At 64.7% G+C, this 18,078-nt stretch overlaps 2 protein-coding genes across 3 annotated transcripts; both read right to left on the minus strand.

Moving 5' to 3' along the window:
• On the minus strand, positions 1 to 3,978 carry MFRP (membrane frizzled-related protein). The gene is made up of 12 exons (XM_086476879.1): positions 3,925 to 3,978; positions 3,705 to 3,816; positions 3,326 to 3,454; positions 2,501 to 2,744; positions 2,276 to 2,406; positions 1,993 to 2,175; positions 1,765 to 1,841; positions 1,482 to 1,630; positions 1,160 to 1,290; positions 595 to 729; positions 304 to 431; positions 1 to 225 (listed from the first exon to the last, which is right to left on the minus strand). The coding sequence occupies exons 1-12, from the start codon at positions 3,976 to 3,978 to the stop codon at positions 1 to 3; spliced, it is 1,698 nt and encodes a 565-aa protein (XP_086333005.1).
• Positions 3,979 to 6,272: 2,294 nt separating this feature from the next.
• Positions 6,273 to 17,167, minus strand: USP2 (ubiquitin specific peptidase 2). 2 transcript variants are annotated; one of them, XM_086476844.1, is made up of 12 exons: positions 16,439 to 17,167; positions 8,860 to 8,910; positions 8,443 to 8,566; positions 8,041 to 8,152; positions 7,852 to 7,962; positions 7,620 to 7,684; positions 7,423 to 7,526; positions 7,269 to 7,349; positions 7,036 to 7,114; positions 6,833 to 6,940; positions 6,478 to 6,598; positions 6,273 to 6,360 (listed from the first exon to the last, which is right to left on the minus strand). In XM_086476844.1, exons 1-12 carry the CDS (start codon positions 17,165 to 17,167, stop codon positions 6,273 to 6,275), a joined length of 1,773 nt encoding a protein of 590 aa, XP_086332970.1. The 2 variants fall into 2 exon arrangements, with proteins under 2 accessions (XP_086332970.1, XP_086332971.1); XM_086476845.1 differs by lacking the exon at positions 16,439 to 17,167 and adding an exon at positions 11,610 to 11,750.
• Positions 17,168 to 18,078: the final 911 nt, after the last annotated feature.

Genomic DNA, 18,078 nt, shown 5'->3' on the forward strand with positions numbered 1-18,078 from the left:
TCAAGGCTGGAAGCATTCTACGGGGTCATTGGAGTCGGGCAGGATGTTGCAGTTGATGGGCCAGAGGATGCCGAGGAGGCCAAGGGACTGCTGGCACCGTAGCTCAGCAGCCAGGCACACAGCTCGGCAAGGCTGCAGGACACCCCCATCCGGGGTGCACTTGGGCACAAAGAGGCTGCAGATGAGGAGGCGGAGGTGCTGGTAGCAGGCGAGCTCCATCAGCGTCTGCGGGAGAGCGGCGGTGAGCATGGCATGGTGTGGCGCAGTGCGGGCAGACCCACAGGCAGCTCCCGGGCAGCTTACCTGGTAGTCCTGCAGCACCTCAGCGGCTCCCTCCTGGTCCGGGATGGCCAGCCAGATGTTGGGGAAGGAGGTGGCATTGTAGCCCAGCCCCAGGCACATCTCCACTTCCACAGGCTCACAGACAGACCCTGCCACAGGGTGAGGTGCTTCACTTATTATAGGGGCAGTGATGCCCACCAGGTGTGCCTCGGGCAGACGTTAGCCATGGGGCAGCTGCCAGCATGTCTCCTGGGCCAGGTGGGCTCAGGTGGGGGCTGAGTGCTGAGTAGAGCACCCAGGGGTGGCACTCACCGAAGGCCGGGTAGGAGACCCCAGTGCAGTTCAGCTCGTCAGTGCCGTCGGGGCAGTCGTGCCACCCGTCGCACACAGACTCCAGCGCCTGGCACTCACCATTTCCACAGGAGAACTCTGTGGGGCTGCAGGTCTCTGTAAGATGAGAGGGGCCAGTGCTGCAGGGATGAGCTCGGGCAGAGAGCAGGCTGGGAGTCAGCCTGTTCCCATGCTGACCAGCCCTGTCTCTGCTCTTCTTGGTCACTGGCCAGGTCAGTGGTTGCAGAGCACAGCCACCTGGCAGCCATGGCTGATAGGTGACCATCGCTGTCCCAGCTTAGGGGCATCCCAAATTCCCTGGGTTATTTGGGGGCAGCCCTCAGGTGATGGATCATGCCTGTGTGCAGGTGAGCCCTTCCAGGCCACATCCCCATGGCCTGTAGCCCAACCTCCTGCTCCAAGCAGGGTCAGCTATGGGGTGAGAGCAGTTTTTTCCAGGGCTTTATCCAGTCTGGCCTTGAAGACCCCCAAGGACGGTGACTGCACAGCCCCTCTGGGCAGCCTGTGCCTCTGCTTGGCTACCTACTCTCTGTGGCATTGCGGGCTTGGTAGGTGGCGAAGAACCCGTCGTCTGCTACTCCCTCATCTGCCACGAAGAGGACGGTCATGACATGGCGTGAGGAGGTCAGGGTGGGTGGCAGCTGGTGGCCGCAGAACCTGCCAGGGCCATGGGGCAAGGGATGGGGTCAGGGTGGGCAGCAGGGCCAATCAGTACATCCCCCAAACCCTGTCCTCCGGTGGCTCCTCCTCACCAGTCTGCCCTGTGCCTCAGTTTCCCAGCTGAGCCACAGGAACCCAGGGCACCCAGGCTGGTGCAGCAGGGCTGCAGATACCGGGTGTGCCTGTACCTGCCCATGAGGCTGGCAGCCCCTGTGCCTGCGCTGTCATGCACCTCCACGAAGTCGAAGCTGCAGTCCTCGTGTGACTCCAGGCTGAAGTTGTGGAAGTGGAGGTCGATGACGTGGCCCACGGGCACTGAGATCTGCCAGAGGCACAACTGCAGGGCAGGGGGCAGCCAGCGACACCCGTGAAGCCAGGCAGGGGCACCCCCAGCTCTCCCCAGTGGCAGGTTGCCTTCCTCCCTGCCCACCCTCACCCTCACCCTGCTCCCACCTCCATCCCTTCTCTCACCTGCTGGTGTGGGTATGGCTGGGGATGGCTTGGGGTGGAGAAGTGCCCCTCCAAGGCAGTCAGCGGCCCCCCGCACTCTGGAGAGACACACATATGCAACTTTACCGCCTGTCCTTCTCCCTTCATCCCGTCTCCCCACTCCCCTGCCCCTGCCTCCCACTGCCCATCACTGTGCCCCCTGGCTGGGTGCTGTGGGGGCTGTGGGCTGCAGGTGGGGGGCTGGCCCACCTTTGTGTTTCAGGCTGCAGTTGGCCTCATCGCTCTTGTCCGTGCAGTCCTGGAAGCCGTCACAGACGAAGCCCAGGTGGAGGCAGAGCCCCTGGTCGCACAAGTGCTCGTCCCAGGCACAGCTCTCTGCAGCACAAGCAGAGATGTCCAGGCTGGCAGTGGTGTCCCACTGGGCACCCTCCCCTGCCCCAGTGCCCCGGGTGTTACGGGAGACCCCCCTGGTGCTACCCACTGCCTGATGGCAGCAAGGAGTCCTGGCAGTGCCCGGGGTGGGGATACTCACTGTCACTGGGAGCCACAGCGCGGTAGCGGGCACGGAAGCCTGGGGCGCCCACGCTGCTGTCGGAGACAAAGGTGACGCGCAGGTGGTTGGAGTTGGTGTTGAAGGTCGGGGGGGCCACATTGCCGCAAAACCTGAGGGCACAACAGGGAGCAACACTGCTTGCCCCCAGAGATGCTGCCTCCTCCCCACTACATTGCTGTACTCCCCGGGTGAGAGGGGTCCTACCTGGTCGGGCCCCCCCGAGCTGGGGTAGGATCCATACTGCCAGACCCCTGCTCTTCATAGAGCTCCACGCGGTCGAAGAGGCAGGAGGCAGTGCCTTCCACGCTGAATGTCTCCATCTTCAGCTGGATGGTGAGGCCAGGGCTCACCTCGATGCGCCAGATGCAGAGGGCATCGGGTGGGTAGGGGCCGGGGTAGTTGGGTGAGCTGAAGGAGCCCTCAGGACCCCGCAGGGTCCCGCCGCAGGCTGCACGGGGCAACAGCGTGGGCATGAGCTAGTGCTGCAGGGCACCACCATCCCAGCACACTGTCTCACACGGGACTTACCCTGTGCTGCCGTGCCAGCTGTGGGCAGCCAGCTCTGAGTTGGGGTGGCAGCTGTTTTGGGGGCCGGGGTGTCCTTTCGGGTGGGTGCTGTGGTGGTGGCAGCAGTGCCACGAGCAGGCAGGGCTGCAGCTGGGGCGCCAGGTGACTGTGGGGACGTCAGCTCTGTGCCCAGGGAAGAGCAGGGACAGCTGAGCCCCGGCAGAAAGAAACGGCTGCAGCAGTGTGGGGAAGGGACTTAGGAAGCCCACCCAGCCCCACGCCTGCGCAGGTCTCCCAGGATCGCACACAGCTCTCATAGGGCCCAGTGACCTTGCCACATCCCAGGGAGGTGGAAATCTCCCTTCCTACTGTGCATGGCACTGTCCCCCCACGATGGGCAGACCCAGGTCCTGTGTAGGGTGGATGCACCCACTGTGCCCCTCTTCCCCCTCTGAGTCAGTTCCATGTCTCCCACCCCGCGGTCACAGCCCGTTCCCCAGCCCTCCCTGCTTGGGCACTCACGGTGGATGATGATGCCCAGGAGAAGGGCGAGGAGGAAGAAGAGGATGGCACTCATCAGAGCCACGCAGAGCCAGGTGAACTTGCAGTCGGCGCGGTACCGCCAGCCTGCCTGGCCCCAGAGCTGCTGGCCTGCGGGAAGGTGAGGAAAGCGGGCAGAGCCACAGTCCTGCTAGCCATACCCCCACCTGCCACCTCCCTGCACGGCTGGCTGAACCCTGCCTGGGCATGTCCCAACCTCTTGTCCCCAGGCTGATAGTGAGTCCCCTAAGTGGCCGCAGAGCTCTGCAGTGAGCTTACCCCACCACCCTGCTCCCAGACCCACGGCTGCTCCTGGCAGCCCTGTGGACAGGGGCATGTGTACAAACCCCCAGACGGGTACCGAAGCTGTCCCGAGGTGATGCAGAGCTGGTCCCATCCTCGTCTGGCGGGTGCCGAGCACTTGGTGATGCCTGGGGCTCCTCACTCTCAAAGACAGGGTTGCAGAACTCGGTCTGCAGGACAGCAAGCGCAGGTGACACCACGGGGACCACGCTGCTGGGACCCGCGGGTGGCTAGGCAGGGACCCCTAGGTGGCACCGCGCCCCACCCCCCAGCCCTACCTTGCTGTGGTCCAGAGCCTTGGGGCAAAGCGTGATTTCGGTGAAGTCTTTCATGGCGGCAGGCGATTCCCAGCGCAGCCTCGCTAAAAGCCCCCCCAGCGTGCTCTGCCCCCCGGCACAGCCGCCTGCCCCACCACCCGCCCGTCCCCGGCTGCCCCCATGGGTCCCGGGGCGGCGTGGGAACCCCCGCTCTATGCACCGGGTGGCAGTGCCAGCTGTACCTATACGTGCCGCGCCAGCATCGGACCCCACGGCTCCCCGAGGGCCATGCCCGCTGTGCCGCAAGTGCAGGGAGCCCCGGGAGTCTGGCGGCCCCAGTCCCCTCTGCAGGCCCCTTCCCCCTAGACCCGTTAATCCAGCTCAGCTGAGGATGCCGAGGTCAGGCTCTGGCACGGAGAAACCAGCGTCTTAAAGGGGAAGGTGTGCTTGTACCCACCCCGCTGGGAGCCCGTCCTGCTGGGGATCCTGCTTTTGGGGGCGCGGAGGCACCGTCGGTTTCCCTGCTGCCTCCAGGCTCCCCGCTGGCACAGGGTTGGCACTGAAGGGGCTGCGTCGTGGAGCCCGAGCTGAACGTGTCCCTCCTTCCCTCGCGCCTCCCTGGCACTGGGCGCCTGAGCCCTGCCACCTGCATTCCCGCTGCCCCTTAAAGCCTCGGTGCCCCTCTCCATCCCTAAGCAGGGGAGAAAGGGGCCATTGTTCAGGGGCTTTAGGAGAAGAGCATGGGCACTGGGGAGCTCCACAGGGCTGGAGTAAGAGGAAAGGCTCCCTCTGCCTCTGGGCACCACGGGCCTGCACCCACGTCTCCCTTATCCCAGGCAAGCCCCAGGGCACGGGTGCTCCTGGGCCTCTGGAACCACCCATGGGCAGGCTGCTCCGGCACCAGCGGCAGTTTCCTTCCCACCGCTGGAGCCACAGCCCCGCGTCTGCCCGCCCAGAGACAAGCACACGCACACAGCGCTCTGTTCAAGCTAAAATTTATTCCTGCATGAGTCTCCCTTGTACGAGACACTTCCCGCCCATCTTGCTTACACAGTAAACAAGCCACCTGCCAAGGAGCAATGCTGCCCCAGTCCGGTACCTGCCGCGGGCAGCCCCTCCATCCTGGCCTGCCCTCCCCTGAGCCCCGCCGGGATGCTCATGGTGCTCAGCCTGTGCCCGCAGGGCCAGCGAGGGTGAAGCAGGACCAGGATGGGTTGCTGGGTTGGATGTAGCTGCCTTGGGGGCTGGGGCTGGGATTGTGCTGGGTGGAGCCCATCTCTCCTCCCGCTGCACCTCAGGCAAGGCAGGATGGGGAGGAGAATAAATTAGAGAAAAGGCTAAAAAGGCCACTGGCGTTTGCTAGCTGGAGGACAGAGCAACAGGGCAGGTGGGGATGCACATCCCCGGGTACCCAGGGGGGCTCCTCATCACAGGGAGAAGAAAGCCCCAAGCACGGATGGTCCCGGAAAGCCACTGTCCTCTCCCCTCCTTCTCCTCTGCAGGATGGATGCTCCTGTGCAGCCCCCCTGGCCTCCCACTCCCCTAAATGGTTTAAGGCACCGTCGTATGAGGAGGCAGGTAAAAACCTACCCAAAGCATCCCCCGGCACATGTCCGTGAAGAGCCAGGAAGCGGCAGGGTGCTCCAGGTTGAGCAAAGTCCATTATAAATACATAGAAATTCCACAAAAATTGTTCCTCTCTCCTGTCCATGAGTCTGGGCTTGAACTCAGGCTGCTTTGAGGAGCCTGCATGGGGCAGCTGGTGGGGTCGTGCTGCCTGAGATGGGATGGAGGCAACGGAAGGGCCAGGGTCCTTTGCCAGGAGGTTCGGAGGTGCCGGGAGGAGGCCGGGAGCAGTTCACGAATCCTCTGGGACGGCCAAGCAGAATGGGAGTGCCAAGAGGCCAGGAGGTATGTGGGACGCTCTCCTGGGTCCCCAGCTCTGGGTGCTCCCCCAGGGGAGCAGAGGTCCTGGCTGAGTCAATGGGGCAGGCAGCCCCATGCCTGCAGAGTCCCTTGCTCAGTGTTTTTATTCCACACCACCACCACCACCAACAAAAAAACAAACAAACAAAAAAAAAAACAAAAAAAGAAAGAACTAAAACGTACCGCAACATAAAAACCAAATGCCAGCAACCAGGAGGCGCCTGAGCTGCCTGGGCCCTGCCCTGCCATGGGCTGCCCTCCTCAGTTTGGAGCTGGGGTGTCCTTGCATGGGGTCTGCTCGTGGCCGCCTCCAGCCTCCTGCTGCAGCCACCTCTGTTTTTCTCCTCTTCACCACCTTCTTGCACCTGGGGGGCAAATGGCCAAAACCTGGAGGGGCCAGCTCTGAGGAGAGGCGCAGGGGGTCCCCAGGGAGGCAGGGCTGGCTACATGCGGGAGGACGGGCTGGCCAGCTCGTAGAAGAGCAGGTAGGCATCGCTGCTGCGAACGTGGCTGGATGACATCGGGGTAACACTGTGGAGACGAGAAGATGTGCTGTTAGCAATGGGGACAAGGCGTCGGGATGCCCGGGGCAGGAGGCCCTGGCTTGCTCTGACCCCACAGCCGCCCTTGTCCCACGTGCAGCCTCACCGGGAGTCGTTGAAAGTGTGCCACTCGCTGGAGACGGGGCTCTTGCAGTAGGCAGTGTAGTGTCCCCCCATGGTGGTGCCCGAGTGGTTGGAGACGGCGTAGAGGTTGTAAACAGCGTGGTCTGTGTGGAGCAAGGGTGGTGGTCAGTGGTGCCGGTGCCTGCCCTGCTGCCCCCCAACATGCCAGCATGGAGCTGGGGCCAGGAGGGACCAGCACCCTGGATGTCTGCGGCTCCCATCCCCTGTGCCTCTGCACCCCACTGCAAGCTGCAGGACCCTGGGGGACATGTGGGACCCAGCCAGGAGCCACTGGGAGCCCAGGACTGGGCTGGAGCCACGCAGGGCCCGGCACTCACTGCAGCTCTGCGAGGCAAACTCCCGGAGGTCCAGGTCCTTCAGCTGGAAGTTGACAAAGGTGGTGAGCTTGCTCGTTCGTATCCTGGCCTCTGAGAAGCGCTTCAGGTCTGGGGGGTCATGTCAAGGAGCCAAGGGACAAAGGGGAGCCTGTGAGGAACCACCTGCCCCCCCCCCCGGCCCCATCTCTCTGTCTGAAGGATACGAAGCACCAGGATCTTGGGGAACTTCTGGATGCTGAATTTCTTTGTGCACCTCGTCCTGGCTTTGCAGCGACAACATGTCTGTGGGAGACAAATAGCACAAGCAGGAGGGTGAGGGCAGAGGCCAGCCCTGCTGGGCACTGAGCCCACGGTCCTGGCAACACAGGCATGGAGGGAAAGGGGCCCAGCCTGCACCAAGGCAAGCCCACCTGCCCCTATGCCCCACACCCCATACCGGTTTCTCATCCCCATCCAGCACGTCCTCTTTGGTGAAGAGCCGTAGGCAGTCCATGAGGGTCACCTCTCCGTAGCTTTTCTGTGGGAGCACAGTGCGGCTCAGTGACAGGGTGTGTGGGGCAGGGAGCTGGGGGTTGTCGGGGACCCCTTACCTTGGGGATGGGCAGGGAAAGGTCCCAGAAGGGGTCGAAGGCTGTGGAGCAGTAGCCACATTCGCTGCAAGTCAGAGAACTCTTCAGCTGCCCAACGAAGAGGTCTGGTGGGAATGGAAAAAAGCAGGGTGAGACCCCCAGTTCCCAGCCCTGCTCCCAGCCCTGGCCTGTCCTCCTCACCCCACGGCCCTGCTCACCACTAACGCGGCTGTCCTCCCTCTCCTGGTACCTCCTCCACATCTGGCGGCTCTTCTCATCATCACTGCAAGACATGGGGAGACAGAGTGGTACTGAGTGTGGCCTGGGGGACGCCAGCCCCCGCAATCCAGCCCAGAGGCACCCGTGTGGTCACTGTCCCTGGGACGGGCTTGCAGGCAGTGATCTCGTCCATGGGGTTCGTCCACTGCCTCCACCCCATCCACCACTTACGGGAGGTGGTCCAAGGTGTCCGTGCTGGCCCGTGGCCGCACCAGCACACGGTTCACCTCACTGTGCAGCCCATCGAGGAGGAACCGCAGGAACTCCTGTGCATCCTGCTGGCTGCAAGACACGGGGCACAGCTGGTGAGCGGTGGCACGGGCTCAGCTCCCTCGTCACCCCCACACCAACACCCCTTACTTGTAGCCAACGAAACGGGGGGCATATCTCTGGATCTGCGTCTTGAACTCGGAGGGGCTCACGCTGTCGTTGGGGGACGAGGTCCAGAGCAGCTGAATCAGCTTTGCAAACTCTGTGGGCAGAGAGGCAGGTCAGCAGCACAGCTGGGCCCAACCAGCTCTTCAGGGGAGAGCTCAGCACCCCACTCTGGGGTACCTGTGACCGCCCAGGCCCCTCTGGAGAGGGGACCCAATCCTCCCACTGGCTGGGCACCCACAGCACAGCGCCTGCCCCAGCAAGGCTGGGGAGAAGCAGTGACCTCTGGATGGGGGTCCTCCAGGACATGGGGTGGCCCAGGGGAGCAAGGACATGCTGCAGGTGTCCCACAGGGTGCAGAGCCAGGGGCCAGTGAGTTATGGTTACCTGACATGAGCGCGGTGCGCATGCGGCTGTTGTTGTTGAGGTCCCGCAGGTACTGGTTCTGCAGGCAGTAATCCCGCAGCTCCTTGGTGTTGCTCAGGCACTGCAGGATGGAGTTCATGAAGCACTGGGGGAGGCAGAAGAGAAAACCATGGCAACGGGAGGCAGAGGGAGGCAGGCGGTGGCAGGGGGACACCTGGGGTGGGTGGGCAGAGGATGGGGATGAAGCAGTGCAGAGCATGGGAACCCCTTCCTCTGCCAGCACCGTTGGGAGCGGAGTGCAGGGAGCTGCTGGGGTGAGAGTGTGGGTGCTGGAGGGAAGGCGAAGGGACAGGGCTCCCCATTGCACCACGGATATGCCCGCAGAAGAGCACGGCGTGAGCTGGGGCTGTGCAACCAGATGCCCGGGTAAGCACTCACCGTATTGCCGAGGTTTCGCAAGCCGGTCAACCCCTGCACCGCCTTGGAGCTCTGCAGAGAGAAAGAACAGGGCTGAGACAGTGCCTGGCACAGGCTGGCAGTGCCTGTGGGCAGCCCAGTGAGACCATGATGCCACAGGCATCCACGTGGAGCAGACCCTCAAGAGCAAGCAGAGGCCCTATCCCCCTGCAGGCCTCATGGGCAGAGCCAGCACCGCAGCTGCTCTCCACACCGCCTGCATGCAGGACCACGGCTGAGGACCCGGTGGAAAGCCACAACTGGCCTGCCCCGTCCTGCTTGCCCAGCTGCTGCTGCTTGGCTCCCTGGCCCGGGACAATGTGCAGGGCTCAAAGTCCTCCCTGCCTGGCAGCACTGCTGCCCCATGCCCTGGGCTGCAGGCCAGGCCAGCCACCCCTGCTGCCTCCCCTTGCCAGCCCTGTGTCCCAGGAAGCTGGGGGGTGGCAGTGCCCCATGCCTGCCCCACTGCTGCAGGAGGTGCACAGTGGCCCACTGCTGCCTGCCTTGCCCATGCTGGGTGTCCCCCTCCAGGACACCCTGCAGCACAAGCACAGCCCAGATTCTGGCACAATTGTTTTGCAGGATAAAGTCCACCTGGGAAAGTGCAATCCCAGCCCTGTGGCAGTCAGCCCGGGGTACAGGGCTGCGCACCCAGCAAGCGCCCTCCCCATCGCTCGCTGGCCTGGCTGTGCTGCTCCTGTGACACGGAGCTCTTCCAGGTACTTCCTGAGCTGGGCAGCTTCACACCAAGCTGAGACGGGCATGGGTAGCCGGGTTCTGGGGCCAGGAGACATCACCGTTCTTTGCTGGAGAGACTGAAGGCGCAGAGGGGTCTGGAGGCCACAGGGTTGCCCACCCCTCTCCCAGCGTAGGGGGGCCAGGTGCTGGTGGTGGGATCCTGCTCCCAGCCCTGCATGCGAGACCGACGCAGAGGGTAGTGGTGGGGCGAACCTTCCTAGAGCCATGCCAGGAGCAGGGTGGAGGGCCGACGTGGCTTGCAGGGTCAGACTGCTAATCAAGCCCCTCGCCCCAGCCTGACCAGGTTTTAAGGATCCTCAGGCAAACGCCCCAGCTGCCCACCCCAGGCGTGGGGAGGGGGAGGAGGAGAGGAGGGGAGGGGGCCCAGCAGCTCCGAAATAGCAGCAGCTGGTGTGTGTGTGGGAGGTGCTGAGCACCCAGCCCTGACAGCAGCCCAAAATAACCCAGATCGAGTTACACGTGCTCCTTAGCGACGGTGCAGGCATCACCCACCACAGGGGGGAACAGCACCAGTGGGGACTTGGCCGCCCTGCGCAGGCACACGTGGCTCTACCGGACTGACCGGGTACCCTGTGCGCCATGCAGTGCCCCAGCAGTGCCCAGCGCGCAAGAGTGTCCCCAGCCGTGGCCGGCTGTGGCGCTCAGTGCTGCAGGGGTGGCTGTGCAAAAGCGCCAGGCAACCCCACCACTTATGCCTGGGCAGGGACCCCCAGGCCGGAGGGCAGGCTCAGCCGGGCAAGTGGTGCCAGGAGGCTGTGGTGGGTCAGTGCCACACTGCAGCTGGAGGAGCTGGCCTGGCTCCGGTCCCTGCGCAGACTGGGCCAAGCAGGCACCAGGAGAGGTGGGCCTGCGTCCCAACAGTCTACCTCCCTTGAAGGGGCTGACCCCCTGACAGCTTGCTGCTCGTGTTGCTACACCTATTGCACGGAAGGTCACGGTGCCGGGAGGGGGGGTAGCAGCAGCTCCTGGGAGCTGCCCTAACGCGCCTCAACCATCCCCACCAGGACTCTCCTTGTCCAGCGGCCCTGGTTGGGCAGCTCCTGCTGTGCGCCAGGAGGGACCAGAGTGTTCCACCAATGTGGATGCAAACCTCCACATGGACCTGGCATTTGCCCACTGCCCCGCCAGGCCGGCATCTGGGTTGGCCTCCCGGAGGCTGGAGCAACCCCAGGGGAGGGCTGGGGCTGGGGTAGGGGTTCCACCAGGTGCCCCCATACTGTGGCACAAGCCTGTGTGCACCGAGGTCTTATTTCTCCCCCTGGTTTGCCCTCCCCCGAGTGACTCAACTCCAGCTAATCCCCCTCGCCCGTCCGGGGCTGTATCTAGGACACAGCACTGCTCAGAGGCGGTGAAGGAGATCTGGCTCACGCGGTGGCGGCTGGGGAGTCACCGAGACTGCACTGCAGGAGGGGGACGGGGTTCAGGGGATCGGGACAGGGGACAAGATCCAGACTGTCCTGTCCCACCTGGGTCTGCACGCCAAGTGCCTGGCAGCAGGAGAGCCGGAGCAGCCAGACTTACATAAGTGCCCAGCCCCTGCCCTCCCTGCTGCTTGCCTCTCCCCTCCCCGCAGGGGGAGATCTGCCCGGCACTGTGGCTCCGGGGACAGCCAAGCTCAGTCCGGTGACATTGCCGAGGGGCTAACGCGGCCGGCAGCCCCTTCCTGGCCGCGGGTAGGTTGGGGCACAGGGATTTGGGCAAGGTCACCGCAGGGGAAGGGCCGGGAGAGGGACCCAGGCGTCCTGACACGTGCTGTCACCTGCTCTCTGCCCCTCCCGCAGGACACCGGGGCACCCCGGCCCCACGGCCAGCCAGGACGGACCCCCGCCCCCAGGCACCCCATCCTCTGGCAAGGCGGGTGCCGCGGGGTACCCCACGCTCCCCAGTGAGGGCAGGGGCTGCCCCCTCCCCGTGCCCCCTTCCCTGCCCCCAAGCCGGAGGGCGGGGGCTGCGGGCAGCCGCAGGGCTCGTACCTTGGTCTTGTTGAGGACGAGCCCGACGAAGGTGGAGACCAGCAGGGACCCTGGCATGGAGGTGCGGGGACGCAGGTCCTTGTGAAGGTCGGGGAGCGCGGGGGGCTCCTCGGGCAGCGTCACCGTGTAGGAGTCCCTCATGACGGCCCTCGCGGGCGCGGCCAGACGGCGAGGGCCGGCCGCGGACAGGGGGATGCCAGGGGGTGCCGGGCGGGCACCCCTCGCCCGTGGCCAGCCGCGGCCTGGGGCAGGCGGTCAGGCGCCCAGCCGCGCCGGAGCTCCGCCGTGCCGGTGCCGGAGCCGGTGCCGGCTCTGGGGCTGACGGCACCTGAGCGGCTCTGACATCAAATGGGTGGAGAGGCGGCAGCCGGTCTCCGTGACGGCCGGCCCCCGCCGCACCGCGTGGTACAGCCGAGCTGCGAGCCAAGGGGGCCCGCGAGGGGCGGCGGGGCCCCGGGGACGCGCTCCCGGCGCGCCGACCCCGCGGCGGCGGCGGCGGCGGGTGCGGGCGGCGCCCCGGGGCAGCCCTCTGCCCCCTCCACCCCGCCCGCCGGTCCCCGGCTCCGGCACCGCACTGGCGTCGCAGGGGCAATAGGGCACTCGGCGCCGGGCGGCAGCCGGGGGAGCGCCGGCTTCCCCAGGGATCCCCCGTGCTCCCCGGCTGCCGGCGTGGCGCTGGCCTGAGCGCTGGGTGGGCGCTCGGCACGAGAGAGCGGGGTCTGCCCCAGCCGGGGGGTCACTCTCCCAAAGTGGCTCGGTAAAACTGGGACGCTCCCGCGGCACGTGGGTGAGCGGGTGCCTGTACCCAGAGAGGGGATGAGGGCTGGCTGAGAGGCTTGGGGGGCTCCCAGGCATGTGCCTTCCCTGCAGGCAGTGCCATTTTGGGGGAACTGAGCAACAGCGGACAGCGCGTACCCGCCTCTCTGGGGGATGCATTGGCGCTGAGCTCAGAGGGTATTTCAGTGCCTTGCTTCCTTCACTGGAAGGGAAAAACTCCCCGCAAATCCTGTGTGGGGCAAAGACCCCACCTGGTGTCTCCCTTCTGAGCGCTGGGTAAACTGAGGCATGCAGCAGGCAGGGCTCTGGCTCTTCTCCTGCAGCAAGGGCAGATGTGGAGGCTGGCAGGGAGCCCGGGTGTCCTGCGTCTCCCTCTGCTTCACCCCTCTGACCGCAGCAGGGCGAGCGACGGAGGCTTGCGGCTGCTGTGCGTGCCCAGGTGTCTTACCCACCCGCTCAGGGAAATTTCCATGGGCGACCAAGGCAGGGAGTGCAGTCGGGCTGCTCCGAGGACAGCCAGAGCCTCCAGCCTCACTGAGGGGGCTGGAGGCACGGAGCAGAGGCTGCTTTCCTCCCATGCCAGCCCCCACCAATACACCCCCAGCCAGAGCCAGTGGCTGCTGTTTGAATCCTAATTGCTGCAGAAGCAGCCTCCCCTGTCTGCGACGAGAGCTCGGCACAGCCAGCAGAGGGGCTGACTGGGGGGAAGGGAGGGAGGGAGACTATTTTTGGCACCAGCAAAAATATCTGAGGAGGCATCTTGCAGCGTTATCCATCTGCAGGGCCAGGGCTTTTTGCATCACAACAGGATGCTTGTCGTAATCCCCACTTGCGTGTGCGCGCATGTGTATATATATACACACCCCGTGGTGTGTACACCATACACACACAGGGACACAGCGTGCACATGGGGGTGCACACCCCACCGGCCTCACGCAGACTGTGTGGGTGCCCTACCACGTGCTCCCACAGCCCCTGCAGGTCGCAGCCTGGGCCCCGGGGCCGTGGCACATCTCCCCGGTTCGTCTACTGCTGTACCAGCACTGTACCCACCAGCCAGGGCTCCTGCCACCCTGCCCTGCAGCCTGGTGGGCAGGATTTGCCCTGGTGCACAGCCTGCCCCGAGCACTGTGCAGGGTGCTGGTGCAGCACCCTCCCTGGGGATGCACCATGCCCGCAGAGCCGGTTCCATGGCAAGAGCGGCGGCATTCATCCTGTGCCGAACCTCGTGCCCTGGTGACATTGGACGCCCTGGGCCAAGGATCAAATTCCCCTCCAGCCAGAGCATCACGCAGGCTCTCAGGGCAAGGCTGAGCCAGGTGAGAGGAGTGGAGCCCTGGCGGGATGGCATCACTCAGAGCCAGCTCCCTGACCTCAGCTGTCCCCTCTGCAGTGGTGACCTTCTGCCGTGGGCAGAGGTTGCCACAGGCCCGGTTGGCACTGTGAAGGCAGGCAGGGCCAGGGCTGGCTGCAGGCCAGAGACGTCAGCTGCTCAGGACGGGACTGCGGAGAGCTGCTGGCGATTTTGTGGGTGGCTCTGGCCTTCTGACCCTATGTTCACCCAGGGTGGTTAATGGGGCGGCACAGCTCCGGTCCTGCCCCCCACCAGCCTGCCCTTCCTGGGAGCCAGCACAGCCCTGCGTGCAGCCAGTGTCCCGGGAGGCACGGCCACTCACTGCAGCCCCACGCACCTCCTTTTGGTCTGTGGGACAGTAAACTGCGGCGCAAAGTGATGGTGTGGGTAAGAACAAATGTGGACACCCTCGCCTCCCGGCTGCAAACTCCTCTGGATGATGGTTCATGTGGTGTAGAGGCAGGAGTCAGCTGGGGCAGAAGGGATGGGAGGAGGCACTGAGCCAGCCCTGCCATGCCTTGACTCTGGCGGGAGCAAGTGCTGCTGACACTGCCCTCAGGGCTGGGTAATGGGGCAGAACCGATGGCAGCGCCAGGGCTGCAACATGCGCTTGTTTCCGGCACCTGGTACAACCGCAGGCTCCCAAGTCTGTTTTATGATCGGTACATTTGCTTCCCGGCTTGGGAAAGGGAGGAAAAAAAGCACAGGAGTGGAAAATGGCAGGTGTGCCCATTAAAGCACCAAGGAAACCTAAGCCGGTGTCACCGATCCAGCCTCCCCACCTGCCCCAGCACCCTGTGCCAGCTGCCGAGCCCTGCTCACCTTTGCCATCCGTCAGCTCTGACTGGAAAGCCCCCGGCTGCTTTCTCATGCAGGCCACAAGTGAGTAAGGAAGCCTCATGGCAGCAGGCTGGCACACACATCGGAGCCGTGTGTGGGCACCTGGGGGTGGGGACCCCTGCCCTAGCAGAGGTGGTGAGGGCTTTAGTGAGTGCCCGTGGCTGGTGGCAGCTGCTGGGTCCCCCCTTGGTCACCCCACCAGGGCCTGGCGTGGGAGGGGGAGGCAGGAATTCCCTTCCGCAGCACCGCTCCTCCGCTCCTCCACTCGTCCAGGCCCCTCAACCTGCTCTCTCACACCAGGGCTGGGGGCCAGAGACCAGGCAGGTGAGCCACAGGGGGTCCCACACCAGGGTAGGGTACTGCTGGTGCTGCATGTAGTGCAGCTGGTTCTGGGGTGGAAGATGCTGGGGAAGGGGCAGGCAAGACGCTGGCAGCGGGCTGCAATGTTGCGCACCCTCTATTGCCCCTGCTCCTGCACCAGGGAGAGGGAAGAGGGGAGCCAGCCCTGCCAGGAATGGGACGGGCGGCTCCAGAGGGCCAGGGGGGAGACCTTTCCCGCTGATCCCCAGCTGTGGGCCCATGGTGGACAAGAATGGCCACCTCTCCTCCCTACGCCATGCCTCCTGCTGTGCCTCCCCAGCCCAAGGGCTTGGGCCAGACCTCCAGGTTGCTCCTACAGCCCTTTTCTCAGGCCTTTGGGCACAGGGAGGGATGTGGGGGCACTGTCTGGAAAGTGACACAGCTTCCTCTCCTGCTCGCGGGGAAGAAGAAAAGAATCCCCCAGTCCTTATCCTCCCAGTTTGGTGGATGACAGTGGGACAGAGTGGCAGACCAGCCTCCACCATGGGTGAATGAAGGCTGACTCGAAAAGAGAGCGGGAGACAATGCGGGCAGAGCCTAACCAGATCTTGGAAGGAAATCTGAGTGGAAAATTACCAGGCTGCTCCCCTGCGCACCCGAGCCGGGCTGCATGTGTGATGCCTGCTCCCGGCCCGGGCTGAGACTCTGGGGATGGTGCAGCACCGATTGATACCTGGGGCACCGAGTGCCTGCCACCACGTGCGATGCTGTACAGAGCAGCCGCTGCCATGCAGAAACTGCTGCTTCCCTGGATGCCACAGCCCATGCTGGGCGCTGGGGCACAGGGCCCCAAGATGGCAGCAACAGACAGTGCCAGGGATCAGGCATCACAGGGCGCCAGTGAAAAACCTGACCGGCAGCTGGGCACGCAGTCACTGTGCCAGAGCTAGCACCAGCCAAACCAGCCTTCCCAGCTGGGTGTCTCCAGCAAGGCGAGAGCCCAGCCCAGTTATGTCACCTTCTCTAGCTGGGACGAGGCAGCAGGAAGCCCTCTTCAGCCCCAAACTGGGCTGGGAGGGAGCAGAGGGCAGGGCGGGTGGGCACAGTCAGCTGTGTGGGGACGCTGCTCACAGCGTGCACCCATGCAGGTTTGCACGCACGGGGGTGTGCGCCATCACCCGCTGTCACGCACCCACGCAGAAAGGTGCAGCGCACACCCTCCTGCCAGCACACGGGCACCCTTAGCCCCAAGGCACCTGCGGAGAGTGCAGGCAGTGCTGCAGGCAGCGAGGAGCACAGCCCCTCAGAGGACACCCGCCTGCCCGCACAGGGCTGTCTCAGCAGCTCTGGCCCAGGACTGCTGCGCCAGCAAGGGCGGCTCAAAAGGTCAGCAGCAGCCCTGTGTGGCACCAGAAGCCGAGGGACGGAGCAACACGCTGAGATTCCCAGGGAGAGCGCACAAGGTCCCTCGGGCTCCCTGACTCAGCACGAGCAGGCATGGACCACGTAGCCCACCGCAGCACAGCTTTGTCCCCCACCCCCAGCAGGTGCCACGTACCGTGGGGTCCCGGGCGGGCATGTCGCAGTAGCCATCATTCCTCTCGCAGGGCTGGCTGGTGCAGCGGGTGCCCAAGGGCAGCAGGGCAGAGCCAAGGGCGGCCTGTGAGGGGCTGAGGGGGCCACTGGGGAGGCTGCCATGGCTGCTTTTCCTCCCATAGCTCTGCAAGTAGCCACGGACGTAGTCGGAGCGCGCGGCAGCCTGGTAAAGACCCTGCAGGGCGCCGAGCTCCTGGTGGCCCCGGATGCCAAGGGGGCTGGGGCTGAGTGCGTAGGCGCTGTCTGAGGTGTGCAGACCTGAAAACTCCCGTGCCAGGTCCGAGTGGCTGATGGATTTGCGGCGGCTGAGAGGCGCTGTTGTGGGCAGGTAGCCTGGGGGGCTGCTGAGGGCCCCCGCGAAGGTGTAGCACGAACCCCCGCTCAGCCCACCGCCGGGTGGCCGGGGCTGGGTGCGAATGTACGTGGGGCTCAGGTGGATGCTGGAGTCGGGGTACAGAGGCAGCCGGCTGCTGTCATAGCCACTGGTTGGGGACAGACCCGTGTGCTGGTACCGGGGGGAGGCCAGGTAGCTGGCTTTGAAGCCGATTTTGTCGCTGTCTGCATAGGATGTAGCCAAGGTGGATCCATATGAGGTGTAGGAGCTGTAGCCGCTGGGGACCTTGCTGTAGGTGGTCTCAGCATAGCGGGATGAGTCGACGTACCGCTTCAGGGTGGAGGAGAGCTGGGACATGCTGGAGGCTGGGGCTCAGCGGGCTCTCCTGGAGGCATCGACTACAAGAGAAGAGGCAAGGGGTCAGCTTCCACAGGCCATGGTCAGCACAATGGGGCGCCCACTACCAGCACCCACCCAGTGGCTCACTGGCTCCTGCCTTGCCTGGAAACTCTGGGAGGGGAGGGCAGGCAACAGCGGGAACCCAGGGGATGGATGAAGGGTGCAGGGAGGGCTGTGGGGTACAGTGTGGCCACGGCTCCTGCCAACTACCAGCCTGGAGACGGCAGGGCCCAGCTGGCACTGCCATCTGTGTATCTTTGGGCACCTTGCACCACAGAAGGCAGCCCTGGGGCACAGCCAGAGGCGCCCAGCATCCTGGTGCCCACAGCCACTGAAGCCAAGGGACTGCAGCAGTCACCTCTGCCCCAGCCCTGGCATCCCTGCCACACCATCCCGTGGGCTGTCCCACTCTTGGGGCTGGAGAGGTGTCCCCAATGCCTCCTCCAGATGGGAGGCAGTTGCCTGGTTACAGTCATGATGCTTGGGCTCAACTCTGGCTGAGATAGGCAGGCGGGATGGACTGATCCAGACAGCCCAGCACCTTCCCCTGGTTATTCAGAGCGAGTGTCAGGGCTTGGCAGGGTGCTGGCCTTTCCAGCTCGCTGCTAACAGCCCCCTCTGTTTGGCTGAGAGGGAAACTGAGGCAAGGTCAGGAAGTGAGCACAGGAGTCCTTGCCGTCTGTCCCTGCTCCCCACTTGGTGCCTGGCACCAGGCAGTAGGTGAAGACCTCGATGCAGCCATGACCACCCAGGGGCTTTGGGGGACTGTGGGTATAGCCACGGATCCCCTCATTGCAGGGACCTGGCCACCCAAGCAGTCTGCCCGTCCCCCTGCCATGGCTGCGCCCTGCTAGCCTCCCACCAGTTAT

The sequence above is a fragment of the Leptosomus discolor genome, chromosome 22, assembly GCF_034619465.1.
Source record: "Leptosomus discolor isolate bLepDis1 chromosome 22, bLepDis1.hap2, whole genome shotgun sequence".
In the NCBI taxonomy this organism is placed as follows: domain Eukaryota; kingdom Metazoa; phylum Chordata; class Aves; order Leptosomiformes; family Leptosomidae; genus Leptosomus; species Leptosomus discolor.